At 41.0% G+C, this 13228-nt stretch overlaps 1 protein-coding gene across 1 annotated transcript; it reads right to left on the bottom strand.

Moving 5' to 3' along the window:
• Window positions 1-724: 724 nt before the first annotated feature.
• On the bottom strand, window positions 725-1693 carry LOC116493521 (olfactory receptor 12D2-like). Its single transcript, XM_032194984.1, has one exon. The coding sequence runs from the start codon at window positions 1691-1693 to the stop codon at window positions 725-727; it is 969 nt and encodes a 322-aa protein (XP_032050875.1).
• Window positions 1694-13228: the final 11535 nt, after the last annotated feature.

Here is a 13228-nt window from a genome sequence, read left to right as displayed (position 1 = left end):
TGACTGTTCAGTGTGATGTGTTCAGTGTTAAGACAGCAAGAATGTCTGCCTTGTTCATGATGCCTTTTTTAGAAGTTGGTGGTCAGCATCTTCAGAAATCTTGACAAAAGTATTTAGCACAGTCAGGAGTAAGTAAGATGGACAGAAGAGTAGAAGATAGTCAAGAGGCTGGAATTCAAGTGAAAGGTCTTGATGTAGTTGTCTAAAAATGTACACTTCATCCTCATCTCCATTTTTAAGCATACATTTAAATACAAGTTCATTAGTAAGGCTCCCCTTATACTTAATGAAAAGATATGGACCCCCCAAAAAAGAGCTGACTCAAGTCAAATGTTGGCAAAATTCTCAGGCTATGCAACACCCAAAATGTAACACATACTAGCTCTCTAGGGATATACAGAGTGTGAGCTTCCTAATCAGAGCCATCAAGTAATAATATAAGACTTTGTATTATCCAGGACTAATGAATGGGACTGTCAGCTTTGGCTCATATCCTGCAAGAGACAAACATGCTTCTGTATTGGATGCTGGAGACTAGATGGGCTACAATAAGACACCTACACTGACAGAATAAACACCAAAGCCTTGAATATCTCCCCTGATTTACATCTAAGCAATTAAACTGTAATGTGCTGAACTACATGAGATAATGAGTGATTTTTTAGTCTCTTGTAATACAGCATCCTCTTGATCTCTTCTCTTGTAAATATGAATGGTGGAGTAACTACATTCTGAATTTTGTTCCTCTTTTGGTCACTTTCCACCAGGAGAGTTTTCTCCCTAATGTTCTATTCAGGGCATATCTCACCTCCTGGTTCCTAAGAGTGTAGATCAAGGGGTTCAGAGCTGGGGTGATGGCACTGTACATGACAGACACCTGCATGTCCGTTATAGAGGAGCTGCTCAAGGATGGAGGTGTATAATTGAAGAATAATGGTATGTACAGTAGCGCCACAACAGTAAAGTGAGAGGCACAGGTGGAGAAGGGCTTCCATCTTCCTTCCTGAGACTGGACTTTCTGGAAGAGGAAGGAGATGATGTATAGGTAGGAAAGGACTATGAGAATGAATGGGCCTAGAGCAATAGATGTGGTGACAACATTAAGGAGGATCATGTTGAGGCTGGTACTACTACAAGCCAAATTCAACAGTGGCTTGATATCACAGAAAAAGTGATGAATTTGGTTATGCCCACAGAAACTCAGTTGACAGGTCATAATTGAATGCATCATGGCATGTACAAAACCAATGGACCAGCTGGCCACAGCCAGCAGCAGACAAGTCCGTTGACTCATGACAAGGGTGTAGCACAGTGGGTTGCAAATGGCCACATAGCGGTCATAAGCCATGGTGGCCAGAAGCACAGCCTCAGTACTGCCCAGAAAGTGGAAGAAGTAGAGCTGGGCTAAGCACCCAGCAAAAGAAATAGGCTGATGCCCAAAGAGAAAACCAGTCAGCATCTTGGGAACAGTAACTGTAGAGTAAAAAATGTCCAGGCAGGAAAGGTTCCCCAAGAAGAAGTACATCGGTGTGTGGAGCCGTGGCTCAGATATCACCATGGTCACAATGACACCATTTCCCAAAAGACTAGTTAGGTAGAGCAACAGGAAGGAGATGAAGAAAAAGTATTGTAGACCTTGGATATCGGTGAGGCCCAAAAGGATGAACTCACTGACCTCTGTGCGGTTCAGCATTGCTAGAAAAATAGGAAGCAAAAGCAAAATGTCAAGGTTTCACAGTGTGAGAAATGCTGTATTACAATACTTATCTGTTTCTATACTATTTTAATACAAGCAAATGCAGGAAAGAACAAAACATTGTACATGTATATGCAACCAAACATAAAAGCTGAATACAAACACAAGAATTTAACACAAACAAAAGTAACTATAGTGCAGTCTTCTAATTTCTGTCTAGAACAAAAACAAAGAAGAGTGAAAATTTTTACAGAGATTAAATATTAAAATAAAAACTTCCATCTGTGCATAATATGGAAGAATATGTAAGGACAATATGTAAAATATGAAACATTGCTGCTTCTTCACCTTCAGCTACATTAATATTTCAGTTCTGCCCATCTGTAACTCCCTGCTATAACCTTTAATTTCATCAATAAAACTTCATAATTCATAAAGATCCACAATGTGAATCACTCTTGATGCTTTCTTTTTACTATTGTGCCTACATTTCTTTAAGCCAATTTTAACTTTCCCATTTCTAATGGTTACTATTTCTTCCAGATAGTTCTTTGGTCTTTAAAAATGAGCAATTTCAATTTTTTTTAAAATCAAAAATGAAGATTGGAAGGTGCTCCAAGGTTCCATACAGTAAGCAACATTTCTTTTGTACATTGCTGTCAATAAAAGAAGATGATGCCTTAGCATGTGATCACAAGCTGTTTCTGTTATTGAATTTTATATTTTGCCTGAACAACTTCTTTTCATTGAGTAGCAACACATGAATGGAACAAAAGCCGGCATCTGATCTCCTACAATACTGTGGTGGAGCAACAGTGAGTTTGTAGGAGCCAAATTAGCTAGTGCAAGTTCTTAGCCAAATTTGCTCGTCACACTGAAAGCTGATCATACTGGCCCACTAAGACATTAATGATCAGTACAGTCAGTATCTCTAGTCTTTTAAAATACAAGTGAGCAAGCAAATGCTCTCACTTTTTTCTGTCTCAAGTAAGTTTGCTTAGCACTATGGATAATTCCTTCACATATACAATAAAAAGCAAAGTCCCAAAATTATTTTGCTGGGGCAGATAAGCACAAGTATTTCTAACTTAAAGTACAGACTGCAAATTCTGCAAGCTGAGAATTTTTCTCTGTGTATTGAATGTAGCATGATTAATACTGAAGAATATAAACAATGGAAAAATTATTACTTCCAAAATATTTCTTGTAAAGGTTACAACACATATAGATACATTTCATAGCCTTTCTTGGTTATTCCACTACATACTTTTACCGAAAATAAGTAGTTGTTAGAAGTCATTATAATATATCTCCAACCCAGTCACTCTCTTTCTCATACTATTTTACACGTAGCTTATTCTTTTAGCATGAAAACAATAAACTAACAAAACACTTTTAAAATGATTTCATAATAAAAGAATGTAAGCATGTAGCTTAAGGTAATTTCTGCATATATGCACCCACTCTAAAAAACTGATCATATTTGGCTAAAAATACGTTTAGCATTATCGTTTGAATAATATATATTTGAAACCTTGGATTTAATACTATTCTACATTTATCAAAATGTTAGTCAGTTACCTGCCTTTGAAGAGTTAGAGGTGTTATTCTCTACGAAATACAAACGCTTCAATTTCTTAAATGTTATTTACCGCCTTTAAGCAGAGAAGGGTTTCTCACTGAAACCCATCTGGGGAAAAACATCACTCCTTTAAGGTGTGTCCCACAATGCCCTCTGATTCTGCCTGTTATTCTCAGTTAACTACAGGTGATCTAATCACTTTCTTCTACTCCTTTAATGATATTTTTTTCTTCTATGTCTAACATTTTCCTTCTGTGTCACAGATGCTGACTAATCTTTTCTCCAGTGAATGGAGAAACACATCCAGTCAAAGGAAAACAGATGTGCCAAATTTTTGTTTGTTTGTATGTTTTGTTTTGTTTTCCAGGGTGGAGTAAGTCCCAAAGTTCTTTGTTTGGTTGGTTGGTTGGTTTTTATTTTTGTTTTTCAGGCATGGGGGGAAAACACTTGCTCAAATATAAATGCAAATAAAAGTCTTTGCATGCTGAAGCTTGCCTATTTTTCCAACTGTATAAATTGTTTTTTTTTTTTTGCCTTTTTTTTTTTTTTCTTCTGCACAAGCCTCACATCACCACCAACCAGTATTTTTCTGACTGTAGTAGAGCCCTCCAACCATGACGGAATGGGAAAGCCAGAAAACAAAGCTGAGGACAAAACAACCTATTCTGAATTCAAAGACTAAAAATTTCTGTCCTGCTATTTTATTTCACACCTTATTTTTCTAGATGAGAGATTAATAGTGTGGCCATGATGAAAAAGACTTCCATATATTCAAGTAAGACACAAGGAAGAAGCTTTGCAAACTCTACTAGGAATTTCTGATGAGGAAAAACAAACAAAAAGTGTTTTTGTTTGTTTGTTTGTTTGGCTTTGCTTTTTTTTTTTTTTTTTTTTTTTTTATCATTTTCAGAATGTACAAAATACCCATCATAGGGGAAATAAATTTCCTACTGCTTTCATCAGTCTCTTGAGAGTAGCTTTGTGATTCCGTGCTGAGTTGCAGAACAAAGAACTAAGTACTCCCTGAACAGAATGCATATATGAGTCACCTGCAAAACTAAAGAAAAAAAATGGAAGCAGATGACAACCTCAGCTGGTTGCAGTGTTTGGGTCACTGCATTTCCTAAATCTCCTTCAAATATTGAAATTTGTGAAATCAAGTACGTGTTCTATTTGTTATGATCTGTAATGATTTTTGATGTTTTATTTTTATTGTAATTTCACAGATAAGGAGTTTTTAGCCACATAGTCAAAAAAAAAAAAAAAAAAAAAAATTCACATCTTAAGCTTAATTTTCAATCTTATGGAAAAGTTTCAGCTGCTTACAAAAATAACATGTTCAATTCTAGTTCAAGAAATTCAAATGTGGGAGTGTAAATCCTACGGGAACTTTTAAATCACAAAGATGCATCTTTCTAGGAATGTGGCTTTTACATTTCCTTTATAAAGCTCCTGGCAGCTCAGCTCCAGATCGGTCTTGGGTTTTTAAACCCAGTATGTTCAGAGTAGTTTTGTAGACACGTAGAACCTCTGCAAGCTTACTCTCCTTCCCCTGATCAAAACAAGCCAAATGCACTGTGTCTTGTCCAGTAAAGTTTTCAACAATTTCAAGGATATTTAAGCAAACTCTCTGGGCAACTAGTTCAGTTGTCCAAATACCCTAAAGGTGAAGAAGTATTCCCTAGTATCCAGTTCAAATTTTCCATGTTTTGACTTGCATAGATCACCTCTCATCTTATCACTGTGCTCCTCTGAGAAGTATTGGCCTCCATTTTCTCTACACCTATGCCACACCACATAGTAGTAGACAGCAACAAGATCCATGAGACTTCCTTTCCTAAGGATGAAAGAAAAGAGTCTTCCAGCCTCTCCTTGTCCTCCAGGTGTGTCCGACCACTAATCACCGTGGTGTTCTTGTGTTCTTCCACTGGACTCACTCCACTATCGCGGTCTACAGCTTCCTTATGAGGGGGAGTGGAGGGGCAGGTGTTGATCCATTCTCCTTAATCGCCAGTGATAGGACCCATGGGAATGGTGTCAAGCTGAGGCAGGGGAAGTTTAGGCTAGACATCAGGAAGAGGTTCTTCACCGATAGGGTGGTCGCACACTGGAACAGTGTGTCAATCTGCTCAAGGGTAGGAAGGCTCTGCAGGAGGATCTGGATACGCTAGACTGATGGGCTGAGGCCAACTGTATCAAGTTCAACAAGGCCAAGTGCTGGGTCCTGCAGCTGGGGCACAACAACCCCAAGCAGCACTACAGGCTGGGAGATGAGGGGTTAGAAAGCTGCCAGGCAGAGAAGGACCTGGGAGTATCGGTTGATAGTCGGCTGAATGAGCCAGCAGTGTGCTCAGGTGGCCAAGAAGGCCAACAGCGTCCTGGCTTGTATAAGAAGCAGTGTGACCACCAGGACTAGGGAAGTGATTGTCCCCTTGTACTTGGCTCTGGTGAGGCCATGCCTCGAGTACTGTGTTCAGTTTTGGGCCCCTCACTACAGGAAGAACATGGAGGTGCTTGAGAGAGTCCAGAGAAGGGCAACAAAGCTGGTGAGGGGTCTGGAGAACAAGTCCTACGAGGAGAGGCTGAGGGAGCTGGGTTTGTTCAGCTTGTTTGTTCAGGAGAAGAGGAGGCTCAGGGGCGACCTTATCGCACTCTACGGGTACCTTAAAGAAGGCTGGAGCAAGGTGGGGGTTGGTCTGTTCTCCCCCATGCCTGGTGACAGGACAAGGAGAAATGGCCTAAAGTTGTGCCAGGGGAGGTTTAGGTTGGATATTAGGAAGAACTTCTTTATTGAAAGGGCTGTTAGGCATTGGAATAGGCTGCCCAAGGAAGTGGTTGAGTCTCCATCCCTGGTTGTCTTTAAAAGACATTTAGATATTTAGTGATGTGGTTTAGTGGAGGACTGGTTAGTGTTAGGTCAGAGGTTGGACTTGGTGATCTTGGAGGTCTCTTCCAACCTAGATCATTCTGTGATTCTGTTGCAGTCTCCCAGCTCAGAGACAACCACCTATTAGTCTGGCGCAATGGATTTGCGTGTTCCTTGCACTAGCCGTTCCTTCACCTCCTCTTCACATACAAGGACACGCATCTCTTTCACGCTCCTTCAGGAGTAAACAAGCCCAGATAGATTAAAGCCCCTTTCTCCAGGTCAGTAAGATCCCTGCCTTTGGTTTCAGTGAGAATTCAGGCCCTAACAACTCAAGTGTCTTCTGGATGGTGTTTCTTCTGGGTAGGATAATTTCATTTCCCTTTTGAAGACTTACAGGGATATAATAACAAAAGCAAAGGCATAAAACGGTACCTGAGGCACAGGCTACTTTTCAGCCTGCAGCAGACTATACTGGTATATCATATATACCAGTATCATAGCAGGAAACGTAGAAAACTGCCTGTTGCTTCTCAGGTTTAAAGTTTTCCCTTAAAAGGTGTATGCAAAGGTGTAGTCAGCTGTTTGAGTACAATTCTCACGTATACATGAACATTTTCCTCTCCCCTTCCCAACTTGGAGTGCAACATTTTTCATCATACTGTTACAAATTCCAAGTCAACTTAGCTTTATGAGATTTGTTTATGGGGTTAATAAAAGGCAAGTAAAGAGCACTGGATGCACGGGGAGTCTGGGCTCCTCCAACACGCACACACGTTACATTGGGCAGCTGCTTTTTATGCTCCTAGGCTAATACATGTTCATTACTACTTCTAGAAAAGGCAGGGTTATTATAATTAGTTCCCGTATTTTGAACCCTTCCACCGGTGCATGCGTATTAGTCCCCGGTGGTCCCTCTGGGGGTCTCTCATGCTGAAGGCTCACAGTCCTCCTCCCAGGCTTTGTCCTTGTCCTTCTCCTTTGTCCATCTTGGCCAGATATCAGGCATTGCCTCTAACTCTATACAAGAAAGAGAGAGAAGCACACCTTTCTACTTTGTCAGCTACTGGCAGACCTAGAGAAAAAACAAACAAACAAACAAACAAACAAACAAACAAAAAAACTGTTAATTAAAAAGTAATGTTGTTTTAAGGCATTTCACCAAATATGTAATATTTGGTAGAAACCAGACAACAAATGAAAGGGAAGAAGAAACAGTAGAAGGTACTTGCATGGCCTTAATTTACATGGCAATGGACAACATCGACAATCTGCAATGATTTACAAGTGCCTTACACCATTCACCCTTGAGACAGAAAAATGGGATTCCCATATGATGTAAGGGGAGTACAATCCCTCTCAAAATACAAGAGCCTGGGGTATGCTACTGAGTACTGAAAATGTTAAGGCTAGGCAGCACTGAACTCAACAGAGAAGGGAGGCTGAGTCTCCCTGGCTGTTCACGTAACAGACCAGAGCCTCAGCTTTTAGCCCTAAGCAATGATTCCTAGTGCCAGGCGGGGAACTAGTTCTTCTTAAGCCAGGGACCATTTCAGCATCTTTAAAGCTACAGAAAGGCTTGAAGGCTCTGTGGAATCACGTTCCTGGCACAAAAATCTGGGGACCAGGACCGGGGACCAGGACTGGGCAAGTGGGGCACAAGTGTGTTGGGGAGCAAGCTCTCTGGGCTGATTACCAGGGCTTTAAACTAGGTTTGATGGGGGAAGGGAAGGGAGCTAAAAGTGACAGAGAAGGGCTGGGGGAAGTCATCACTACTGTCTTCAACAGTGACAGGGAAAAACTTCTGAGCTCTGGACAGGTGGAGAGCTTGTGGGTAAGAATAAAGGGGTGGGCTGGTATGGGAGACACGGTGGTGGGGGTCTACTACAGGTTTCTAGATCAGGAGGAGGAAGTCGATGAGGCCTTCTACGAGCAGCTGCTAGTAGCCTCATGATCACGAACACTGGTCCTCATGGGGGACTTCAATTACCCAGACATCTGCTGGGTAAGCAACTCAGCCAGGCACGAGCAGTCCAAACGGTTCCTACAATGCTTTGAGGACAATTTTCTGACGCAGGTGGTGGAGGAGCCAACGAGGCAGGGGGCACTCCTGGACCTCATTCTTACCAACAGGGATGGCCTTGTTAGGGATGTGAAGGTTTTTTAACTTTACTGTTAAATCCATTCAATATCAAGCCTTTTTTACTCAGCATATCAAAATAAATTATTGTGATTGTACTTCTGGTCTTGTAAACAACTAAGTAAACCTGACTAAGAACAGGAATATTCAGAAAGTGGATATCTTCATTATAAAGTTATAATCATCCCCCATCATTATAATTTATGTCCATAAATATGAAAAGTCACTACCTTAGAAAAAAAAAAGTTTTCCTCCTCGGTCAAAGGAAAAGTGATAGCCTGGAACTTTTTCCCATTAAAAAAAATAAAAGAAAAAAAGGGGGAGGTGAAATGAGTTGCAAAACTAGTTAGTACCTTATGATTGCAAGACAGAAACTGTCTCCTGGAATTCTCCTTCCCACTGATTGGAGAGACTGGGTTCAAGTCTAGACTTGATTTGATTTTCTTTCTCTCAAAACAAAGTTCTCTTTTGCAACTAGCAAGTAACTTGCCCTGTTTAAAACAGAAATGATAACTTGAAACATTGCCAGCCATCTGCAGTAGCTTTGTTTTATTTCCCTTTTCACATAGGCTGAAAGAAAGTTATGTGAGGGGATTGTTTAACTCATTGAACTTGATACTTTCTGTCTGAAACTTGTTCTGGCTTGCCAGAAGGAGTGTTCATTAAAGTGAAATATGGTTTGTGCTTTTGTTTTCTGTCTGCTTATTTATAAGTTCAACACAAATTCTGGTGTTGCTTGTATCTGAGCAGCATGGCCTCAGATACATGAGCATCATGGCCTTCAACTTATGTGATTAGTACATACTTTACATCTATTTTTCTTTGACTTAGAGGAAGTGTGAACAAAAAGGAATAGTTCATCATCTACTCATAGCCAAGCCCCAACAGACAAGGCAGTCCTTCTCCCTTAACTGTGATCACAGAGAACACAGCTGCACAGCATAATGCCACCAACATAGTCTCTTTTCAGCTCCCCTTCTTTCCACACCATTGAATTATAAGTAAACAGTACTTTATTCATTGATTATATTACAATTTAATGCTTAAAATATCTACCGCATGGCAAAAGACAAGAAAGGAAATCAATAATGCATGACAGAATTAATTGTCTTGGGATTGGGGAATGTATCTGAACTGTTCATTCCTCTTTTCCTATTGCATTTATTAACTTATATGATGACCATGACTAGAAATGTCCTCACCACTGTTCTGATTGTGTTATACTCTCATTCACTGGGAATCTTGACTTAGTTCTTGAAGACCTGCTCTAGTTCTCTACCATCCTGCCCAAGACCATAGCTGGCTTGATCACTGCAGACATCCCATTGTATTTTCCTCTCAGTTCAGGCAAGGCAAGTCCTTTGTCCTATATTCATCCTCAGGTCAGAGGAAGAACATAAGAAGAAGAAAATATTTCAATCCTCCTGAAAATACCAGGAAAATCTCTAATTTCAACTAGTAGTAATACAAGCTCATAAAAGTTCCCTTGTGTGGGCTACATTTATAGCCATGCTAGAGAAAACAGCTTGGCAATGACCTTAAGGGGTTATCTAGTCTATCCGCCTGTTCATTTTTGTGTCTCTTGACAAGGCAGATCATTCCCCATTTTAATTTGGGCTATGATCACTTGCTGTCACTCATCCTGAAACAAAATGTTATAGCTTGTTCATATCCATTTAATATTTTAAAATTAACCTTTTATTTACAATATACGTATTGGCCCACATCTAAAAGAAAAAAATATATTTGGAAATTAAAAATATTAAAAAATAATGAACATCAGTATCTCTCTTGAACTTTAATCCATTAATTTTGTTGCCCAGAATGATTTTCTAAAACTTACCAGAATCTTACAAATATTCCCTATGCTTCTATAATTATATTTTTCATTTGTTGAAAGAAAAATATCTCTGTGTACATGATATGTTTTTATTCTTAATACTTTATCTGGCTAAATATCAACTGATTTTTCTTTTGCATTTTTCTCTATTTATACAAATGTCTATTTACCTACCTGTCTACCTATTAAACATTTTTCTTCCATCATATTGATATTTGTACTACCTAATATTTGTCTGTTTAATTCTTGTGCATGTATCATCACTAATTCCCCTCTCTAATCTTCTCTCTGTCATATTAGGTGTTCATATATATGTATTGATTCATGTGTCCTCTGTCTAGCAATGCAGACAGGGCTCATTTTGTTCATGTATCTTACAATCAGTGTTGTAAAATAGTATCCCATTTTAATAATTTTATAGTAATCATGAGTTTTGGTACAGAAATGTATTTTTCATCTCAACTGAGTGTGCAGGTGATTATACAGAACAGCACTGGAGGAAATTGGAGCTGTTACAGACTTTGCAATGTAGTGTTGTTTCTGCTATAGAAGGAGATGTCAACAGGGACATCCCTGATAACATCGCGTCTTCTGAGAGATACAGTTGAAGGCACACAGTCCACAAGATGCTTGACCACAAATATAATGTTAAGGTTAATTTTGACAGTGTCAGCCCCTGCTGGAAATGGACATTTATTAAGTTCATTTGGAACCTTATAATTCAATGTCATTAGGCTTGTTTTATAACAAGAAATGTGCTATTGTGTCATGTGACGATTGAAAACATCAAGTCTAGAAAAACTCTTCCTCAAATATGATTTTTCCTATTAACTCCCTAATGATAGTACAGAAAGTTGAGGAGGGGTAGGGGGAAACTTATTATTTGCTTGGTTTAATAAGCCATTAGGTAATATTTAGAGAGTGTGAAGGGCAAACACAGGAGTAAAGTTTCCTGAAGTTTTAATGGGGCCTTCTGAGGTTATTAGAAATAGAGCTGTTATGGGAAATCCTAATGGCCCTCCGGGGAGGAGCTGATTAGAGCAGAAAAACAGCATGCTTACAGGCAAAGAAAGGAAGGAAAAAATGCTTTCATGAAGCAGCCCCTGTGACGTGTCCTGCCAAAAGAAAGGAGCAAGGATGCTCAACCTTTGCAGCCCTTGCCTGCCTGAGTTTTCTTTCTGATCAGCATGGAGCATGAAGAGGAGATTGCCTCTGCACTCCCAGAATCCTGGAGAGTGCAAAGACAGCACAGTAAAGGTGTCTGAGCAAAGGTCTCTTCCTGCTTGCCCTGCTGCTGCAGGAAAAAGTAGCCAAGGGTCTGTGAAAGGGACAGACCTCCCTGTCACAGTATGGCCCAATGATACTCCTCTTCAACTACAATCACTGTGACTCCTGTCCCACATCTCCTACACCCACACAGCTGGTATCTGTCTGGCCTACACATCACTGCTGTCCCAGCTGTGGGACTACCCTCCTCCCCTATGCTCCTCAGCCTCAAACACTGCTGATCAGTCCTGAAACAGAGCCCTCAGACTCAGTTTTCCTGCTACACCTCTAGCCTAACCTGCAGGTCCCCAGCAGTCCAGCCTCACAGAGATGGTAGCCAGCTTCTCCATATAGAGCTTTGCCTGCCCCAGACCAGTTTCCCACCCCACCAGACCCCACTATTTCAGTGGTGCTTTGTAGACTGCCCCTGCAACCCCTAAACTTCCACTTGCCACAGACCATTCCCCTAGCTTTCCAGAAATGGATGGCTAGACTATCTTCTTCCAGGTGATGTGGTATTACCCTATAACAACTTGCAGGTCCCAGTTGTCCCAGTCCTACCACCCAGCTCCACTAAGCTCCCATTTTGCATCATATCCTCTACCCCATCCCAAAGCCTTGACCAATTCCCTGAAGTACTGCTCACCCAGATCCACCCACCTCAGAGGTGCCCAGCTCACCCAATGTTCCTCAATGAACTGCCATGACAATTCTACATGGGTCCCCAATGGGATGTTCAATTCACCTCTGGAAATGACTCTTTCAAGGGGCCATTGTAAACATTTTATTTGTCTGAGACCAGGTTATGAGTTCCACTCCACTAGAGAGTGTTGTTTTCAGAGCAAAATGCATACATGTTATGATGTGGGTGCTCAAAAACTGCAGTTCCAGGCCTCTGTCACTGTCTAGAAGTAAGGAGAAATGTCTGTCCACAATGTCCTTGGGCCTGCATTCACAAATCTTAGGGATGCATGCATCAAATAATAACTTCTGAGACAAGTGAAATCTGATCTATTTCACCACAGAATGACAGGGGAGGTTCAGGTTGGATATCAGGAGAATACTCTTCACCAAGAGGGCAGTCGGGCAATGGAACAGGCTCCCCAGGGCAGTGGTCATGGCCCAGAGCCTACCAGAATTCTATAAATATTTGGACAATGCTCTCAGACACATGATCTATTTATTTTTTGATGGCCCTTTGGGGACCAGGTGTTGGACTCAATAATTCTTGTGGGTCCCTTCCAACTCTGATATTCTACGATTCTATAAAGGCACAGCTTGCAAATCATAAACAGAATGGAAGATGGAATATTTCAAGTTAGGCTGATTTGTAACTCATCTTTTACAGACAATAAGTATGTCTTAGCTGAGAAAGCTCAGAATCTGCAGACAGTTCAGAAAAGACATCTCAGGCCAGTATTAAATCTCTGGTGGGAGACGGAAGGGAGGGAGGGAGGGAGGGAGGGAGGAAGGAAAGAAAGAAAAGAAAGGAAGGGAGGGAGGGAGGGAGGGAGGAAGGAAGGAAGGGAGGGAGGGAGGAAGAGAGGAAGAGAGGGAGGGAGAAAGAGAGGGAAGGAGGGAGGGAGGGAGGGAGGGAGGGAGGGAGGGAGGAAGGAAGGAAGGAAGGAAGGAAGGAAGGAAGGAAGGAAGGAAGGAAGGAAGGAAGGAAGGAAGGAAGGAAGGAAGGAAGGAAGGAAGGAAGGAAGGAAGGAAGGAAGGAAGGAAGGTTGGTTTTCCAGCCCTCTGATCATCTTCATGGTCCCCTTTTGGATCTTCTTCAGTCTGTCTGCATTGTTTCTGAATTGTGGGAACCAGAACTAGATGCAGTACTCCCGGTG

Source organism: Aythya fuligula, chromosome 11 (assembly GCF_009819795.1).
Source record: "Aythya fuligula isolate bAytFul2 chromosome 11, bAytFul2.pri, whole genome shotgun sequence".
Taxonomy (NCBI): Eukaryota; Metazoa; Chordata; class Aves; order Anseriformes; family Anatidae; genus Aythya; species Aythya fuligula.
Note: the sequence above shows the minus strand (reverse complement) of the source record. Positions and strands in the feature narration are given on the sequence as shown.

Coding starts and splice junctions, on each gene's coding strand:
- LOC116493521 (XM_032194984.1), bottom strand. CDS start 1,693: ATGCTGAACCGCACAGAGGTCAGTGAGTTCATCCTTTTGGGCCTCACC.